The 20835-nt window shown below is 40.2% G+C and overlaps 1 protein-coding gene across 1 annotated transcript in view; it reads left to right on the forward strand.

Annotated features, from left to right (window-relative positions):
* galnt18b (UDP-N-acetyl-alpha-D-galactosamine:polypeptide N-acetylgalactosaminyltransferase 18b) overlaps positions 1 to 20835 on the forward strand; it is a 132122-nt gene that overhangs the window by 43124 nt on the left and 68163 nt on the right. Inside the window, exons 2-3 of the mRNA XM_049560129.1 lie at positions 13097 to 13292; positions 20213 to 20379. Of these exons, the coding sequence (XP_049416086.1) occupies positions 13097 to 13292; positions 20213 to 20379 (363 nt within the window). The remainder of the gene's footprint in view (positions 1 to 13096; positions 13293 to 20212; positions 20380 to 20835) is intronic.

Consider the following 20835-nt stretch of genomic DNA (forward strand, 5'->3'; position numbering starts at 1 on the left):
GTTCTGATCATCTTCCCTGTCTTAGTCTGAATGACATTCTGATGTTACTGCTGTAGATCAGTGAGTCAATGTCTTACTCATTCCTGGCGTACAGCTTGATGTCATCCATGTACAGGAGGTGACTGATGGTTGCTCCACTTCAGAACCAGTATCTGTAGCCACCAGGGGTTGCGTTAACCGGATATTCTCGGTCCTTGACCGTTTTTTTACAACAATGACCGGAAAATCTGAAGGCCGTCGGTCGTTTGACCGGTTGCAATTACCACCCCTGCCCACTTGGTGGCAGAGTGCACAGTCAGTGGTTTAAGTGGCTGCCGTTTTCACACTGCAGAGAAAAAGTCATTCATCTGCTTCATGTAGCATTGTTAACATAACGGCCTGACTGTCCACACAGGCAGCGCATTTCTCCTGCGCTCTCCGCGCCGGTTAAACATCGACTCCACTCGTCTGTTCCCGTCAGTACTCGTTTTTCACTTCAACAGCTCATTTTAAACATGGGTAAGTCCATATTTTAATTGTTTTTTACAACGTAATAAGTTAATGACAATTTGTCATTGCATGTCCATGTATTGAGCGTGTTGGATTAACACTGAATGAATAGGGCATATTGTTCTGACCATTTTATTTATGTAGTCTGTAGGCTCAGTGACACAAAATTAAAATTGTAATGAAGTGATTAGGGTATTGAAAAATGTGTTGGATTATGCACTGTTGTGTTATTTTAAACTATAAACATGGTATTCCCTCACGTTCCTCAGTGCATGCTGTTGTTATTTTATTTTGAAAATTGGCTGGATTCTCTCGTCTTTTCTGTGTCCGACTTCCTGTTTTGTACAATCCGCTCTATCCAGCTTGACAGAAGCGCTCGCGGCTCGCATGTAGACCAGACGCCGAACTGAAGCACTGCGGTGTGTGGATGTCTGTTCATGTTTTCGTTCATGTCCTTATTAATCCACACTTTATAACTTGCTTGTTGGATTTATTAAAAACGAACGATTCAAAACTAAATGTCTTTGAATATCTTTATTATCATTTAAAAACGAAAATTAAAATGACCAGTAAAAATAGATTATGACCGGATTTTTACGACCCTGTTGGTCAAAATGACTAGCGCATCCTCTGGTAGCCACTCTGTGATGATCTGGCTGAGGGGGACCTGGCCTATGCAGAACCGTAGCAGGGACAGTGCATCCCCTTGGTATATGCCGCACTTGATGGTAACTTGTGCAGTTGGCTTTGAGTTGGCCTCCAGAGTTTTTTTCCATAGCCGCATTGAGTTCTTGATGAAAGCTCTTAGTATCCTGTTGATGTTGTACATTTCTAAGCATTCCAGTATCCATGTGTGCGGCACTGAGTCATAGGCTTTCTTGTGGTCAGTCCAGGCCGTGCACAGGTTGGTCTGCCAGGTCTTGCAGTCTTGGATGACAGTTCTATTGACCAGCCTCTGGTGCTTAGCTCCCCTGGTATTACTACCTGGGAGTTGCTCATATATTGGGCCATGGGCCTATTCATCTTAGCCGTTATGATGTCTGACAGGAGCTTCCATGTTGTACAGAGGCAGGTTATTGGCTGGTGGTTAGATGGGACCGTGCCCTTCTGGGGAGCCTTCATGATCAGGACTGTCCTTCCTTGCGTCAGCCACTTTAAATGGGTCCCATCCATCAGCACCTGGTTCATTTGTGCTGCCAGGCATTCATGGAGTGCTGTTTGTTTCTTTGGATTATATCAGGGCCCGGTACTGTCCAGCTCTTCATACCTTGTCACTCTTTCTTGGATATCTACCTCTCCGTCTATGCATTCATTCTGTCTCTTCTGGTTTGATGAATACTAGCATCCAAGTATGCTCATACCCTATCAACAAATCAATTTTTTCCATCTCTAGTGTGCAATAATAATAAGAATAGCTGCAGCATACACAGATAAAAGGATGAAAGGCAGTTATATAAATGTCTGTGTTTGGAAAAAGAGCACTGAAGGGCCAGTTCCCCTCAGTCTTTAGTCTAGACGAGTGGGGAGGTTGTTTCCTCAGAGATCTAAGACCCTCAGGGGCTGGCTGTTGGAGAACCTGAGCTATGATTTGGAACCTGGCGATGTCGTAATCAATTAAAATTTTAAAATTGATTCCAAACCTCAGAGACAACCAGGGCAGAGATGATAAAACAGGAGTAGTATGATTGTGTCTTTTAGCTTCAGTTAGGAGCCTACCAGCAATATTTCCTACACCTGCAGCTAAAATGGTGAAGGCAGGAACAAAGCGAGATGAAAGAGTGACTCACCTTCTCTATGTCGCTGTAAGATAAGAGCAGTTTTATCACAACCGCATTTCTGGACAGTTGAACCTGTCTCTTCACCTGCAAATATGTCAAGTTGGAAAAAAACATAAGCTACACATTTAAAGTGTATTTTAGAGAGGTGGGAGAGAAGCCATCTGTGTTAAGCTGTTACAAAATGCAAATGGTGTATTTTTCTATGAAGTACATTTATGTGAGTACTCTGAAGAGAAGGCAACATATGGAAGTGGAGCCATGTCATGCTGCGCTGTTTTCAAAGGAGGCTTTTGCAATATAAAGCATTATATATATATATATATATATATATATATATATATATATATATATATATGTATATATGTATATATATAAACTTCTTTTTAGTGTCAGTCGAGGATTCTTCATATTCAGGTTTAGAATATGCATTAAGACAGCCAGATGAAAATGTGCTTAATGATAATTACACACCTTCACTCACTTTAGGTTCAGCCCTTTAATGAGGCTCCAGGAGTGTGCTTTGGAGTGAGTTATGGTGGCAGATATCTATTGTAAGTCGTTCCACCTTGCATGTCGGAGATGTTTCTTTCCTTCTACTCAGTAATGCGGACTTACCACTTACTTTAATTTACTCCTTCTAGATGTCCCATTCACAGATGACTAGATTTTAATCCAACTTCTTTGCAGGCTTGATTATTTTTGAGGGAACTAATAGTGTTTAGAAGACCAAATAGACCATTTTAGCTTGCACTTATTTATAACTTGTAAACACTTTTTTTTTTCAATCTTGCGACCTAGGGGAAGAACACACAGCCTGAAAAGTGTTGCACAGATGACAGAACCTCAGTGAAATACACATGTAGTATGTGCTGTGGAGCATGAGGGCCTAAATGATAGAGAAGGTCATGTCGAGTGCTTACCAGCCCTTTACTGAGCTGTGACAGTAAGTGGGCTTAGGGCTGGGTGATGTGGTTGAAATCAATATAACAATTTTAAAAAGAGCATTTTTCAGCTATATCAATGTACATGCAGTTGATCTGTGTTCCAACGTTATGCATTACATCTCACGAAGGTCTTCAGGTATTCCTTTTTTTCAGTTTATAGTTAAATTTGCTCAGAATCACACCTGTTCATGTCATCACATTACAATTCCACTGAAGGTAGATATCAATGCAATAGATTTAACACTTATTGTGACCTTCGCTAAGAGTGTTCATAGCTAAACTTGAGCAATCTACTTGGTATGTGTTGTTGGGGATTAGCCTTGGGCGGTATCTGCTTTTTTCATACTGTAGCCTCATGACATTTCACCAGGGTTTACGGTGAAAACAAAAAGAGAGAAAACAGATAGAACTTACTGTAGCATAAATTTTAATCGTCTAGCCTACTATGATGTGTTTCTAATATGCAAATAGTCTTCGTAGACAAGTCTTGCAGGGTTTAAATACTCATGGCCCACAGAATAATGAGTAGATAAGAAATAAGCACCCTTCTTGCTGATGGACCCAATGCCACTTAAATCAGGACAGACAGAAGAATAAAGCAGAGATAATATTTAATACAGAATATGAGTGTACAAAGTAATAGATGATTTGTGCTGATTAAGAAAGAAAGAACCATATTTAAATGAGAGAGCAGTAAGATGATAGGCTGACAGAGAAGGTGTGTCGTTGTGCTATTGGTTGATTGTGAATCAACTGAAGATTAGCTGATGACTCAATTGACCCACCCAGACAGAGATAGTGAGTGAGCATATGTGCAAGGAGTGAATGGCAGGGTGAGAAAGAAACTTCGAGCCTGAGCATAAAACGTTTTGTTGTCCTAACTTTCGCTAGAGCTTCATTTGTTGCAATGGCAGATACAGACACATCAGTGAGCTGAACGGAGACGTTGAATAAAATCAAACTGTTTTGTAGTTGAAAGAAGTCATGTCAAGATACAGTTAACCTATATTTGGCAGTTTTCCCGGAGAGGCTTTTTTTTACTTGCCCTGTAACGTTATCCCCACCACTTGCAGGCGCCATCTTTATCAGCTCAGCTGCTGTTCCACCAGTAGAGACTGACCTCTGGTGGTGTGTGCTGTGCACTGCATCAGCTCAATACAGCATCTCTCTATCAGTTTAATAGAAAGAAGAGTGTCTGAAACTTTGATGGTATTGACAATGATACCTTCAGGACTTCTAAATATCTTGGTGTACTGTCATACATTTATACTGCCCAAGCCCACTGGGGATAAAATTGTATTGGAGCAACTTAAATATTAAATAAATTACATTTTTATTCAAGTAAGATAACAAGTGATTTAATAAAACTTTCTCTAAGTTGAGAGGACATTAAAAGAAGCTCGAAGATCGACAGCAGAAGTTGTTATTCAGATGTGTAGTCTTGAGCTGCTCTGTACGAAATGCATTTGGAAAAAATGGTGAATGTGACTGTGGCAGCATGCAGGAGATTTTCTGCACTATTGTCAAACTCCGCCTGGAACGTGAAAAGTTTCTAAAATACTTGATCTCTTTTAGCTGACAGCTTCTTTGATATCAAGTTGTAGAAACACCGGTGTGTCTTGAAATTTTCATGTGGATGATGAGACCTGTTTTTTTTTTTTCCCTTACAGACTGAAGTCTACATTAAGGTCTTCTCCTCCCTCTGAGTTGGTGTCAGACTGAATATACAATGAATATTCTGACTGCACCACAACGTTTGATGTTGTGGCTTCATGCTCTGCTCTCATTATTTTGGATGTAAAATGACACAATGACTGAGGATCAGTTGCAAACTGTCTGCTGTAATTGGAGGGTATTTACAGACAGTGAAATCTGCGGAACAAAGAACTACAGACTTGTTTTTAAATGGTTGTCTGGTGTCAAGGTCAAACAGGGTTCTTCATCTGATTAAAACAATATTCACATGTCAGTTTTAGTTTGTAGTTAAATACCTGTGGCTTCAACAGTATCTGCCTAAAGTGTCTCTCCCTCCATGTAGGAGTTTGTTGCTCTGTATCTCTGTGAGAGTTCAGTCAGGATACAAGTACTCTCTAAATTATTGAGGCAAAACACAGAAGTGAACTTAATTTGGCTTGCTGAGAAGTATGGCAACATGCAAAGCCAATTGTCCCACGTTATACTTGACTTCACAGTGTTTTTAACTCTTGTCCAGTGCTGCACATTTTGAGTCAATGTCCCCCATTTTGATTGGCTCCAGTTTTCGAAAGTCAAACCACTGCGGGACAGACGATCTTCTAAAATCTGGCTTTTATCCAGTGGCTGTGAAGAAAGCAGGGAACGCTTTCATCACGGTCGTGTGTTTGATGTCAATCAAAGAGCGCACACATGGGTCAAGAGCAGGTGAATCTGTCACCTTAGTGTACGCTACACCCAACGGGGGAAAACTGCGAGACACCACAAAGTTACAGGATATGCAAATTTAGGTAGAATATGATACAGTATGATGATATGATCAGGGAAGAGACACAGTACATGTGAGGCAGAATAGAATTATATTTTCTTATTTTAAGTTAAACATTGTATTAAAAAAAGATATATATACACACATTGGAAACGAGTCCCACACAAGCATACTCTTTGTCTCACATTTGGTCTGTTGGGATCTGGTCACCCTAAGCCTCAGAGCGATACAAACAATATGACTCTTTACATGAACACTTATATTAATGTTTTTTTCCCCCAAACATACCTGGTCTTTAGAGACTCAGTAAATATAATTTAAAACAATGGAAAAAAAAATACTTGTACTGTAAACTTAAGTACTATCAATGACAATGGGCCTTTCTCTGTTGCAAAATATTTTTTCTGTTTATAGACATATTGCAGAATGTTGGCATTGTACACTTCTGCAAACTACAAATACTTTACATTTGCACATTATTATGTAGTGGATACGTTGAAAGTTTGCATTTCAACAATGATATGGCTGACCTGCAGTAAGGCTGAGGCACAAAAACCGTTTGGTAACAGAAAAGATCATGTTTTGGCTTATAATACCTGGAATTGGTGGCACAATCCCTGCTGTAGGAGCAGTCTCTGTAAAAAATAACCACTTTTGTGCTACTGTCACAGCAGGAAATGGCTAAAAAGCTGCTGAAAACACAACTCGCTAAATCACAGCCCATTTTGTTGTTCGCTGGTCTCAAACGGTGATTTCCAGCTTGACAGATAACTCGTCTAGGTGACATGCCATCAGCCAGCCAGCCCCTCTATCTCCAGATGACAAAGACAACTTAAATCCTACATCTCCTTGAAAATGTTGATACGATACGTACGAAACATGCAGACGCAGCATATTCATGGTTTGCAGAAACGTACCATGCAAACAATTTCTTCTGGTGAATGGGCTGGATGTTGTGCACATATTATGCAACACATGGGCAGCATTACCTGTTTATCACCTGCTACTGAGCAACACTCTTTCAGATCTCTAAAATCCTAAAAAATATAACAACACACAAGTTTCACACAAGAGAATCGTTAAAACCATATAGTTCGAGGAGTAGCAGAAGTGGAGGCTCTAATTGATTAAAATGAATTAATAAGCACATCCCTAAAGACTCTGAAGACCTGAGGTATGCATTTAAGAATTAACTGCTCTTTGAAAACTCACTGTAGTTGTCCATTTGACAGCATCTGTTACACAGTAAAGATCTCTGAACCGAGATCTTACCCTTTTATTGATTTTCACTAAAATTGTTACAACGGCCAAATGCTTCCCTCTTTGCTCCCAGCGCACGACAAAGTTTAGAGTGTAGAGAGGCAGGTGAAAAAAATCAGGCCTACGGCAGTTTTATCAAAAGTCTACATCTGTACCACAGTGACTTGCATGAAAGAGAGCTATCTCTAAAAATGATAATGATTTGTGTTTGAAATTCAAAACATTTTCCTCTCCACAGACAGGAGTGGGTGAATAAATATAATTTGATAAAATCTTTGTACATAGTGGGGCCATTTCATCACAGTGAACTATCTTTTATGGGATCAAATTCAATAATTTAACATGTGCTGCTGCGCCTCTTAAAAGTAAGTTCATGTTTATCCTGGAGGTGTATTGTTCTCTTTCAGTGACTTCTTTGTTAAGTGTCTAACTTTGGTCTCCAGCGGTTTAGTGTATTCGGTGTGCACATGTTGCATGCGCATATCTTTCCTCCTGCCTCTCCTCCTCCTGTGACTGTGCGAGCAGACAGCTATAACTCAGTTGCTTTGCTGTCGAAGCACACTTAGTGCTGCACTCCACACACGCCTGGAGTGCTGCTGGGAAGCTGTGGGAATACTTTACCTGTCTACACACATACGCACACACATACACACTGGTTTTTGCCTCAGGTATTTGGCTGTGCTTTACTTGAGTTAGCACCAAGGTTAGTTGATTGAATGCATACTCAAGAGGAAACCACTCTCCAAACAGCAAGGTTACAGTAAGTCACATGACCTTGTCGATGAAAAGCAAATCATGTGACGTATTTCGTGATTAATTTGAACCCATTACAGAAAGGTTGTGCAAGCTTGTTTGTCAATCATCTCTATGTGCAACAGACAACACACCAAACAGACTATGTTGCCAAGGTTACCCTGTCCAAACAACAGCAACCTGCCCTAACTGCTGCTATAGGGACTTACCGCTGAGGAAACAGTCTCTGTAGGCTTAATTAATCACCACTAGCAGCAGTGCAATGAATGGGCCTTCAGGCGTACTTGCCAGGATTGAAAGACTTTCAGAACTTTTATCCTGTCCTTAGTCTAATCACAGTGTTGTCTTATCAAGAGCTGAGACACTTCCCCTCTGCTTCACAGCAGTGAAACTTTTAACGACTGTGCGTTGAATGTGAGGGGTTGAAGTTATTCTGCCTCAGGCTCGAACCGTTCACTGTGCACTGTTCTCTCAACTTGGATGTTGCCTGACTTTTTGATTTGTTAATGTTTCACTGGGTACTTTTTTAAAATACAGCTATGTCATTGTGGTATGTAAAAGACATAGCTGTGTGTGTAGCTTACAATGCGGTAGACACGTGGTACCACATTTGGTGTTAAAAGACTTTGGTCACTCAGGTAGCTCTTAATTAGCATCATTACTTAGCCGCAGCTGAAGCTGTCATTATTAAATGCATACATTATCATAGGAAATAAGGCAGTGTGCTTTGGCAAAATCTCCCATTGAATACATTAGTAACATTTTACACAGTAACTCACTATTTAGCGCTAACAGTTAAGAGCCTTTTAGAGCCAACACGGGGTCAACCATGAACTGGTAATGATTTGCTGTAGTGCTTACCAAGGGCCAAAGTAATGCCGTAAAGTCGGCCTGCATTAAATCCTTTCAGCTAGATTGATAACTACAAAGCTCAGTTCAGACCAAACACTCTGCAACTCTGCTGGTCAAATCGCCAGCAGCTGGTTTTAGAACGTAAAGCCAGTCACCCGTTTCAACAGCCAATCAGCTTGTTGTGAAGTCCCCTGGTTGAGTCAGAATAACCGTAGATGGTGTGTTCACTCACTGCAGCAGGTGCTCCATCCCTGCCGAGCCCACTGTTCCCATCTTCATGTGTGCCGATATAGGACGGTGGGTCACTGCTGCTGCTCGCTGCTTGCTGTATGTGCTTATGTTCCCCCCACATGCCTATTCTCATTGACTGTTTAATTGGTGCTGCTTACTTATATTGTTGTATGCAACTGTAGCCAGTATCTCATTATCACTGTCCTCATTCATATTTTAACAAGCTACACATTATATTCAGCCACAAAATAAGCCTGAAAAGCTGCAAACAGAGCGGAGGTACGGAGAGTTGTTGCATAGAGATGATACACCGTCTCGTCTAGTAGCATTGATGTGAACCATCAGGTTTTTAGAAAGTTGCAGAATGGCGCATTGCAAGTTGTTGCATGTTTCAACTCGTCTCGTCATGAATCTTTGGTCTGAACTGTGCTTTACACTTAGCAGTGTTTGTTTTTTGCCAAGACTTAGATGGTTAGCAGATTTAGATTTACTGGCAGGTCAGCGCCAAGCTAGCAGTTTCCCCTCATTTCCAGTCTTTGTGCTAGGCTAAGCTAACCAGCTCAGTACAGATTAGGGAGATCCATCTCATCCAACTCTGCAAAGGAAAGCAAAAGCCCAGGTAGCCAACATACAAAATGCATCATAATATATATTCATTGTATAATTTGGGCCATTTTGGGCTTGACTTCATCCGTCAGCAGACAGAATGTCAGATCCTTACTGGTTCATGTTCAGCCCCTGTCGGCATGCCACAAGGAATGCAAATAAACCTCATTTCAGCTCTGGCTTTTTTGCTTTTTACCAAATGTCTCAAGGCTATTAAAATCTTCATTTTGTACTTGTGTAAAGGTTAGTGAGTCCAGCATGTCCTCCTTAAAACCACATGTGTAAGAGAGGTACTGCAAGTTCTAATTTTACAGGATACAAACTGTACCTACCGGTGCAATAGTTTTGTTCACCTTCCTGAGACATTTACTGGGAGCTGAAGCCTTTTCAGAGGCAGTTCTTTTTGTTTTGGTTCATAATGTAATCCCTTCACACCTGCCTCCATATTGTTGTCTTAGTTCTAGCGTGGCTGACTGTTTGTCACTTGTATGTTAAAGCAATCTGCTCATGAATATTAACCTTCGCCAATCTGCTTAAAACACATGCATTGTGCATACACAGACACACACTCTCACACACACACACACACACACACACACACACGCTTAACCTTGTCTTTTGCTCGCAGTGTCACCGAGGACTGAAAGCCTTTTCTTTTTTTCTCTGAGTCTTTGAGGCTTCTTGGTTTATGTTCATTCCTCACTATTTCATTTAATGTCTGAGATTTTAAAAAAGGATTTCAGTTTTCATTTATTTGCCTTATTGTGTTCTGAAACTTGAGGGACATATTAATTTATAGCTTCAACAGAAACAGCAGAAAACACAGTTATGACAAATAGTGTTAATTAAAAGGAGACACCATTCTTATCACTCTTCTCCTGGCTTGCATTTCATTTTACTTTGAACAAGAAAACAAAACTGTTCATTATGTCAGTCTGCAGTAACCTGAAATACTGAAGCTTTATAATGAAAATTGTTCCCTTTTTTTTTTTTTGGTAAAACCTCAATATGCTGCAGGGGACTGCTGCCTTCTCTTTTAATGAAATTATTAACAGATGATACCAGCACCATTTTTTTATTAGATTTCATTTCCTGCTAATTTGAACATATAATTAACAATATGCAATTATTATCCATGACATGGAATTCAGCTGTACTCAGACCTTGTCAATTAAATACATTATTATGAAGTCAGTCATTTCCTGTTTTTGTTTTTTTGTTCTTAGAAACCCTCTGTTTGCAATATGATTGAGTACAGATATGTAAAAGGCCCACTACCTCTCCTACACAGGACTGGAAACATGCATTTTGTTTCTTTTTTGATCATTTTGTGTCTCTTTGTCATTGTTCTGTCTCATTTTGTGGTGTTTTCTTTTTTGTGTGTGTGTCTTTGAGATAATTTTGTGTTTGTTTTAGGTAACTTTGTGTCTTTATAGGTTGTTTTGTTTCCCTTTTGTAGTCATTTTGCATCTCTTTTTGGTTGTTTTGCTCCATTTTGTAGTATTTTCTTTTTTTGTGTGTCTTTGAGGTAATTTTGTGGGTTTTTGAGGTAATTTTGTGTCTTAACAGGTTATTTTGTTTCCCTTTTGTAGTCATTTTCCATCTCTTTTTGGTTGTTTGGTTTGCCCCATTTTGTAGTATTTTCTTTTTTTATACATTATTATGAAGTCAATCATTTCCTGTTTTTGTTTCTTTTCTTCTTAGAAACCCTCTGTTTGCAATATGATTGAGTACAGATATGTAAAAGGCCCACTACCTCTCCTACACAGGACTGGAAACATGCATTTTGGTTTTTTTATGGTCATTTTGTTTCTCTTTGTCATTGTTCTGTCCCATTTTGTGGTGTTTTCTTTTTTTGTGTGTGTCTTTGAGGTAATTCTGTGGGTTTTTTAGGTAATTTTGTGTCTTTATAGGTTGTTTTGTTTCCCTTTTGTAGTCATTTTCCATCTCTTTTTGGTTGTTTTGCCCCATTTTGTAGCTTTTTTTTTATGTGTGTGTGTCTTTGAGGTAATTTTGTGTCTTTATAGGTTGTTTTGTTTCCCTTTTGTAGTCATTTTGTGTCTCTTTTTTGGTTGTTTTTTTTTTTTAGGTAATTTTGTGTCATGTTAGGTTGTTTCGTTTCTCTTTGTAGTCATTTTGTGTCTCTTTTTGGTTGTTTTGCCCCCTTTTGTAGTATTTTCTTTTTTTTCGTGTGTCTTTGAGGTAATTTTGTGGGTTTTGTAGGTAATTTTGTGTCTTGTTAGGTTGTTTCGTTTCTCTTTATAGTCATTTTGTGTCTCTTTTTGGTCGTCTTGTGTTAATTTGTGTTTGTTTTTCCCCTTTCGTAGCTATTTTGCCTCTCTTTGCAGTTCAGTTGCATCTCTTTGTTGTGTTTTTGCTTCCCTTTCTGTTCAGTACGTATTAACTTAAGTGACATTTTGCATGTGCCCAGGGCCCAAGTAATCCATCCATGGTACTGTTATAACCCATTATACAGTTTACAGTCTTTGTCACTAATCTCAGTTCACATGAAATAATATCCCAGATTTTTCTCAACTTCACTGGGCTGCCACCAGCCTCTCACCCACACCCCCACATTATCCACAGATCATAGATATTACTGTGCCATGCAATAACACGTAAGCACTGCAATATTCAGACCTGACTGTGGCATGCTGCTGAATCCCTGCATAATGTTCCATCATGGACAAGAACTGAATAAAATGTCTTTGTCAAATAGAAAACCTGGGAAAGATTTTGCACTGTTAACATGTTTTTATTTTCGCTGCAGAGGCGGACACAATCACTGAAATTTCACAGCTGCAGGCTGCAATCATGCAAGTGCAGTTGGAAAACTTTTGTTGTGTATGCTTCAAGATGATATCACTTTACTTTTATCTCCTTTATATACTCTATTTTTTTGGCATTTAAACCACTCGCCTGTGGGTAAAGCTCCCTGACTGTTAAGCACACTCAGAAGTTTGCTCTGAAGTGCATTAAAACCTCTTGGAAGCAGGACAGAATTTTTAACAGATGCCGCTGGTGTTTTATGGAGTCTGGACATGAACCGAGTCCATCAACAAGGACCACAAGCAGTAATATACTGTTTGTCACACTAAGTGTGTGTGTTTGTTAGATGTCTCTCAGCTCTCAGTGTTGTCACTGCTGCTCAGCTATAGAATGAGTCAGGACTGCACTCATTCTGAACCCTTCAGTTTTCAGCCGTTTAAACACTAAGTCGCTCTACAGTCGTCTGCAGTATAAGAACACTCGCAGAGAAAAGTTTGTTTTTTCCAAAGATGATCACACGTTAGCACTTAATTAAATATTAAAGGAAGCTTGTGTGCCGTGCACTAGCAATATCTTTAGGGAAATTTGTTTCACTTTTTCCCCTCTGCGTAGGTCAAAGAGCAAGGTCAGCTACAGAACATCCCACCAGCTGCTGGTAGGGACTGACTCTCTTGTTTCAAGGACACCAGAGCATCTCATCATGCAAACAGTATGAACTCACTGTGTTTCTGTTGAAGGACAGCCAATCAGTCTCTGGAAATAACAGGCCACCCTTCACCTGCTAACATAGTACATTACAGCACAAGGGAAAGCAGCATTTATCACAGTGATTATATTAGCGCAATCATTTCTCCACATCCATTAAATGTCACCTTACGCGCAACCTCAGTAGTGGCTTGAGAAGCTTTGGCCAAGACAAATATTCATGCTATTTGTCTTCCTATGCCTCCTAGAGACTCCAGGGAGGGGAGAGGATGGTCAGGCGGACACATCATTCTCTGACTCGTCGCTGTTCGCTCACTGGGGTCAGGAGCTCGGCCCGGACAACCGGCGGATGGCATTGAAGATGTTCCAGTACTATGGATATAACGGCTACCTCAGTGATCGTCTCTCTTTAGACAGACCAATACCAGACCTCAGGCCTGATGGGTAAGACTGCAGGTAGAACAGTGCCCAAACACTGTCATTTTTATGTGGTACCACTCTACACTATGTGCTAGCTGTTGATATAGATCTATAAAGTATCCTGTGTTTGAGTGAATTGTTTATTTCACTGCTGTTTTCTGATGCATCTGAATTACAAATTGAGTTATGTGTCCAAATTCTTTGTGCTGCAAAAGTGGCAGTTCAATTGTGTGCAGCAGATTTTTCTCCTCACTTGCAACTCTTGGTGATTTCACTTGCAAATAAATAGTTAGGGTGCTACTGTATATGTATATGACAGTGTCAAAACACTGCGGTATTAAGTAACACATTGGCCTGTCCCCGGCTGGAGCTGTCTCCAAAAATGTCCCTGTTTTCAACTGCAAGGCTGCCAACTCACGTTCATTTTCTCACTCAGAGAAAAACTAGCACAGCGTTTGTTTTTTATCCCCTTACCTCCACAAATTGATAGTTATTTGCTGCTTTGTGTGTACAAGAGGGCATCGTGGGCTCTTGAATCCAGCAGTGTGGACAGATCGCAACAGATGTGCCCTGCCAAGTGCACCACAAGTGTGCTAAACACACTTTTGGTAATTTTGTGGCCAGGCTCCCTTGACGCACCTGTGGTGCTAGCACACCTGTGTCGCTCTTGGGCACAAAAGAACAACCCTTAGGAAGTTATAATCAGAGTGAGAAGCTTTAAGTGATTCACAATTTTTTTTGTGGAGCTGTGTGAAAACTTTTTAATGTGTCAGTCTCCAACACACCTGCTGATTTGCAGAGGACAGTGTGTCGAACAATGAATCAAAATGATACGTTTGATGTGCATATAAACACAGGGGGTTCTGTAGTCAGTCTACAACAGTTTGCACAAACTGTAACCAGTGGATCTGCCGTGTATAATTGCACAACATCATGGAACAGATACCTGCTGCCTTCAGATCGCTGTAAAGAGAGTCACCAGTGTAAAGAAAACACCTTCAGTATAGTACTACTAAGTCATGATAGACAGAGCTTTTGTCCGCCCAGCTGGCATTAATGCCATAACTGCTGGTTGGAAAAGCATGCTGTAAAATAAAGTTACTGTTGCTGTCACATCAATTCACAAAATTAACTTGAGGACGTTTTCAAGTTTTCAGATTTTTAAGTGAACTCACGGTAATTATGATGTCTGGAGGTTGGCAAGTATGCTGATTAAGGATTCAGTGACTTATTTGTGTCATTATACAATACAGGATTGCATAATGAAATGCAGTTGTAGCCTCCTCCACACTGCACACACAGAAGAAGTATAAATTGATAATCAGAATATGTAAATTAGATTAGAATATAAACAGTATACATATATATATATATATATATATATATATATATATATATATATATATATATATATATATATATATATATATATATATATATATATATATATGTATGTATATACACACACACACACACATATACACATATATAAAACCCCAACTGTCCTTTTTATTTGACAGATATTAACATTTGATATTATAATGATATGTCACCTGCTGAACTGGAAATGTGCCCAGTTTTCATTTCTGAAATCTGGTCACCTTAGTCTATAGCCATGCTAGAGGCACTGTGAGGCTGTGCTGTAAGCTAAACGCCAATATCAGTGGGCTAACATGCTCACAATAAGGATGCAGATATGCTGATGTTAAACAGGTATAATGTTAATAACATGTTCACCACCTTAGTTTTGCATATTAGCATGCCAACCTTGATACAACGTGGATACAGCATTGGAGGCAGGACCACGTTAATTTCTGCGTGGTGCATGAAGCCAAACAGCTTGATATCCACGGTATGAAATTACCCAGATTGTTTGCATCGTGGACTCATGGAGCAGGCACACTTTAGAATTAAAGCAACTGAGCCGCTATCTTCCACCAATCAAGCCTGACTTGTGGTTCAGCCCTCCACTAACTTTAATGGGGATAAAACCATTTAATCGTGCAGCTCCTTAGAAATGTTATCAAGTCCTGATAGTGAAACAAGTTTTTGTTGTGGTTTTAACACTCAAAAATTGTATCCACTGATTTACATTGCTTTCACAATGTAGGTCTAAGGGAAGAAGTATTTTTGGGCCCCATGTCACCATGTCATCGCATGATGGACTTTGGCACTATAATTTCACATATGGCGACCATGTTAAATTGGCTTCAAAGCCCGGTGCTGTTCCTGGGGACTTGGGTCAGTCCTCTGTTCCCTCAGCATCAAAGCTGGCCCTTCCATAACTGGGTTAGGGTTGCCCATGTTAAAATCTAATCTTAACTTTTTGAGATATTGCGCTAAAAATACCAATAACTGACAGACAAACAAACAAACAAATGAAGAACATTAACTAGAGGCAGAGGTACTGATCTAAGGGGACATTAGCAACAAACACAAAGTACATCTGTGGCTGATGGGAGTTTTGCATTTATGTGGTTAAAACCCAAACTGTCAGATGTAATTAAGACCTGATGATGGTGCTAGATGAATTCGCAGGAGAACGTCAAAGTGAAAATGTGCAAACTTCATTGCAATCCATCCAACTTTTTGAGACATTTCACTCAAAATCCCAAATGTGAACCTCATGAAAAGTCAGGGGATCACCAGAGTCATAAGGATTTATCCTCTGAGAACCATGAATGTCTCCACAAAGCTTCGTGGCAATCCATCCAACAGTCATTGAGATATTTCAGCCTGGGCCAAAGTGCTTGATAACCAGCTGACAGACATTGCATTGCCACACTAGACCAGTTAGAATCCAGTGTTGACAATCATCAGTTTTGCTCAGTGATTTGCAAGCACAGTGTTTTAATGCACCGAGATTAAAGCCACCATAGTAGCATGGCAAAATCTCAATGATTAATCAAGTTACATTGTCACAGTGCTGCAACTACTAATTTTAAGTAATGATTAATCTTTCACATGTCTATTGTAATTCCTCAGAGCCTAAAGTGTAGTGTTCAGATTGCTTGTTTTATCTGACCAAGAGTCAAAAATGAAAAGATTGGGTTTACAATTATAAAGACAGAATTTCAAAACCATTAACATTAATTTTCTATCAAACGATTAACAGTCATTTCAGCTCTGGTCTGTATCCTCATATCTGTCAACCTCGTCTACCCTGGTGTTCTGTGCTCTTTTTAAGCTCTGCAGACGGTTCACTTTACTGTAATAAACAAAAGAACTCACGAGGCACTTGAAAAACACATTGTTGTTGGCTCTCAAACACTAAGTGCCTCTAATTGAAAACCAATCTGCCCACAGCGTTCAGCGAAAATGCTGCTGCTGAGAAAACCCTGCTTGTCGTAGGCTTGATTAATGGGTGACTCTTACTGTACCAATATCTGTCTCAAGCCCCCACGGCTATCTGAAGGTGGCAGGACAAAGTACATGTTTCTATCTGCGGCCTGTAAATTAAGGGCCACATGCAAATTTCAAAGCCTTGTGCAGCTATTTGTACTCTGTGGGCACTTTGATTAAGTCCTGGACAAAAAGCACCACAATCCTGCAAAATCAATACACCTAACATCTTTACAGGGAAGTGTTCACATCACATCGATTGGCTGTGACTGGGTTTTCAGCACAGCTTTCATGTTTACATGTTACAGGAGTGTGCAAGGTGACATCCTGGTGTGAAAGTTTACACAGCGCAAAGATCTTGAGGGCATTTTGTCCACTGCACATGACTGAACCCGCTTGAGAATATTCGCCCTCATACTGGACCTGTACCCTCACCCAAAAATGTTCTGGGGGAAACATTAATCACACACATTATGCACACATTTCCCAAAAGCAGTGCCCAAACCACGCCGTTCTGTAAATACAACAGGCTTTTGGCAGCATGATGGGGTACCAACAATGGGATTTTGTTACAGTAAATTTAACAGGCAGGACTGGAAACAGGTAAGATGTCACAATTCCCTGCACAATTCATTTTTTATAATATAATGGTCATGTTAAGAGGATTGTTACAGGGAGCTTGCCACTGATTTTTTTTTACCAAGTTCTACATACTGTCATTAAGGTAACTGTCTTCTAAAGTATTTGAAGTGGGGTTATATGAGGTCCATAGTCAGTACATTACCTACAGTAGATGTCAGATGGCATGTTTGGAGAGGCAAGCTGGAGTTCCCCCACAGAGGCTAAGTGATGTACTGTTGTGGAGTGATCAACAGCAAGATGTATTTTAGCCTCCTAAAATAACCAATTAGTTTAAGTGTACACTATATAAAAACAGGAAACTGAAGGAAACTTTTCAAAGCCACCAGACTCCTTTTACAAAAACATTAAAGCAGGGTTTATAGTTCTGCATCAAATCAACGCCGTAGGCTGATGTGCACCTCCCCAGAAATATACCTACACATTGCGGTGACGTAAACCTCCTATCTGTTTTTGTAAGCTGAAACCATTTCCCTCAGTAGAAACAAAGCGTTTATTTACTTTAATTTTATAGATAAAAAAAATAATAATAATGAATTTTGAAGACAAAAAGCCTCCACAAAATAGCATTTTATCCTGGCTGGAAATCTCCGCTCGCCGCTAAGCTAATTTATACAATGTAAAATGCTGTAGGCTTGTGCTAAAAATGTTAGCATGTTATATTTGTTTGGAAAATGTGTTTAATATAAGACTTTTTTGTTGGTGAACGTTGTGAGCTGTAATGGAGCCAAATTTTGTAACGTTGTATTTGTTAAATGTTTCTGTTGTCCCTGCTTTCAAAAAAAAAGTTTGCTAGCAGCTAGGCTAGTTTATACAATGTAAAATGCCATAGGCTTGTGCTAAACACATCAGCATGTTGTATTTATGGGGAAAATGTGTCCAGCAAAAAGCCAAATGCTTTGTCTGGGAATTCTGCTAATTATAGTGAAGCCGATTTGTGTACTTGTGTTTGAAACTGTTAAGCCATGTTTAATGTGTGTTTTGGGTGTGTTTTGAATCAACTAAACTTTACAGCACTTGTTTGTTGTTTTGGAGGTGTAACTGCAGAGTGACACAGACACACCACTGCACAAGTATAAATGCTCACAGTGGCGTAGACTACAGGGTACACTGTGCACAGAGCTGACGCACAAGTATAAATCCCACTTAATTTGACTTTACAGAACACGTGAGCTGCCGGTCTGCGGCTGCCTCAATCATTTAGTTTGTATGTGTTATTGTGTGACTTTAATTAATCCAAATTGATCCTTTTAAACACCAAAGTCACACAATAACATACAAATTGACAGTTGTGAGTGAGTGAGTCACACCATTGGTCGGAGTAGGTGATGACATGGGCGTTAGTGTTTCCCCACTGGCCGTTGCTCTTTCAAAATAAATAGGTGTGAACAGACCCGTGGACACTGACCGTCCTGTATCAGCATCCTCAGCTGGGCATTTGTTTCAAGTAGGTAGGCCTATAGCTGTAGCTGGAGCAGCTACATGACTCATCCATACCTACATGTTAGTCCACAATCAGCCACCTTTGTCCTTTGGTCCAGAAGCCCTGAAAAAAGGGGATAAGTCAGCATTCAGCTATCTATGAAGTGGATTGTTACAGATAGAGCGCATCATGTGAAATATATAAGGAATGATAAAGTTAATGTTTGGCCTCATATTTGTCCACTGCAATGTCACAGTGTAGGAGAGTTAAAAATAATTGGTTGGTGGTCTTGCTCTGGTGCTCTGGTCTATAGATGTCTCGCTTGTGCACAGCCGTACTGTTCTTTGACCTCCGTTATACTTCTCTATATAGAGCTGTTGTGTTTACGACTGCTGTTCATTCATTCCAATCTGTTGAATGCTACAGTAGTGGCCTCAGCCTCCACCGGTCACGTACCAGAGCTGGTCCAGAGCTGGAGAGGTGAGAGTTGTGTTAAATGGAGCAAAAGGGAGCTTGATCAATGGGTACAGCTCCAGAGAAAGCAGGTCCCTTCTGCTGTGTGACTGCATCTCAGTGTATTGTTCTTCATTTTAACATGAATTTTTTTGGCTGAACCACAACAGCAGGGCCAGCACTGTATAAGCGAAGGTCCGTGACTGAGTGAATGCTGCCAATTCCTGTTTTAAATTAAAAGCCCTTGATTCAAATTAAGAGCTCTTAAGGGTTTCATATGCGGCCCTGGTTTTGACCTAATCTTGTTGTCAAAGGAGTCTGGTGGCTTTGAAATGATAATGGATTCAGTTTCCTGTCAGAAAGGGAAAGTAAAACAGTCAAAATATTGCAAATATAATGTACACTTAAACTGATGTAGATTTTTTAGGGTAGCTAAAATACATTTTGCTGTTACCCCTGTCCACAGCAGTATATTGCTCAGCTTATAAGCTTTGTACGTCTGTCTGCTTCCCAAATCTGGGGGCGTGCTGACCGCCATCTACTGCAGCTAATACACTGACTATGGGTAAGTACCTCACAAATCCAAAAAATCCAAACTATCCCTTTAAATTAAACTAAAAGGGACATTACCTGCAGCTTCTCTCTGGATTTTGTTGGAACAGGCATCAGTTTCCTCTTGGGAGAAGAGGTTGGACTCCTTATTCACAATTAAAATGTCAGCATGTGGTGGCAGGAAACAATGCTCTAAAGGACAAAGAGATAGGATTGATTGATGTCAGACCCTACCACACGACCAATTATTTATTCCTCCTAAATGGATCGAACTGCATTGCAGGTGCACCACTGTTGCGGTAGCACTCTTCTTGTTAAATTTCCAAAAATCTGCTGGACATGAACTGGTGCCAGTTCCTACATTTATACCTTGATTCATGAAAACAGGGTCCTGATATAGCCTGCCAAGTAGCTGGGTTGGCATGAGATCTGCCATTACCCTGCTCTTTAGCAATCAATGTCAAATGTATCTGTTAATCCTTTAGACAAGGTCTAAACATTGCCTCACCGAGGGATTTTTATTTGTCCTCCACAGGTGCAGGAACCTCACTTATCCTTTAAACCTCCCTCAAGTGAGCATTGTGTTCATTTTTGTGAATGAAGCCTTTTCCGTCATCCTGCGGTCCATTCACTCTGCCATCAACAGGACGCCCCCCCACCTGCTCAAAGAGATCATCCTGGTGGACGACAACAGCAATAACAGTAAGCAGCATCATTTTCTGATACAGCAATTGACCGCTCGTTAAACCCCTCCCCCCCAAATGGCAAGTTATTGTAGCTTAGCAACTAGACACGGCAGGCCTGTCAGGCTGTGGATTTCTTAACATGATGAAGTGGTGTGCATGGGGCTGTGGTAACAGAGGTACTCTGCATTTAAATAGTTTCAGGGGTGGTCTCTTTTTTTTTAGCCTTCTAAAATCAAAAACACAAGAGCAAAAGTGTAAAATCTATCTGCTCATTAGTAAGCAGCCATTGTAAGCAGGTCCAGCAAATTATCTTGTTACATATAATGGTAATCTAAGCCAGCATTACCTCAAAGACTAAGGAGCATCCATTACTATCATTTTGAGGGTTAAAGATTCACGACAAGCACATCAATGAGATTCACTGTGTTTTGGTCACTTTGGTGCCTTGATACATGCACACACAGGCTTAGCC

This window comes from Epinephelus fuscoguttatus, linkage group LG2 (assembly GCF_011397635.1).
Source record: "Epinephelus fuscoguttatus linkage group LG2, E.fuscoguttatus.final_Chr_v1".
Lineage (NCBI taxonomy): Eukaryota > Metazoa > Chordata > Actinopteri > Perciformes > Serranidae > Epinephelus > Epinephelus fuscoguttatus.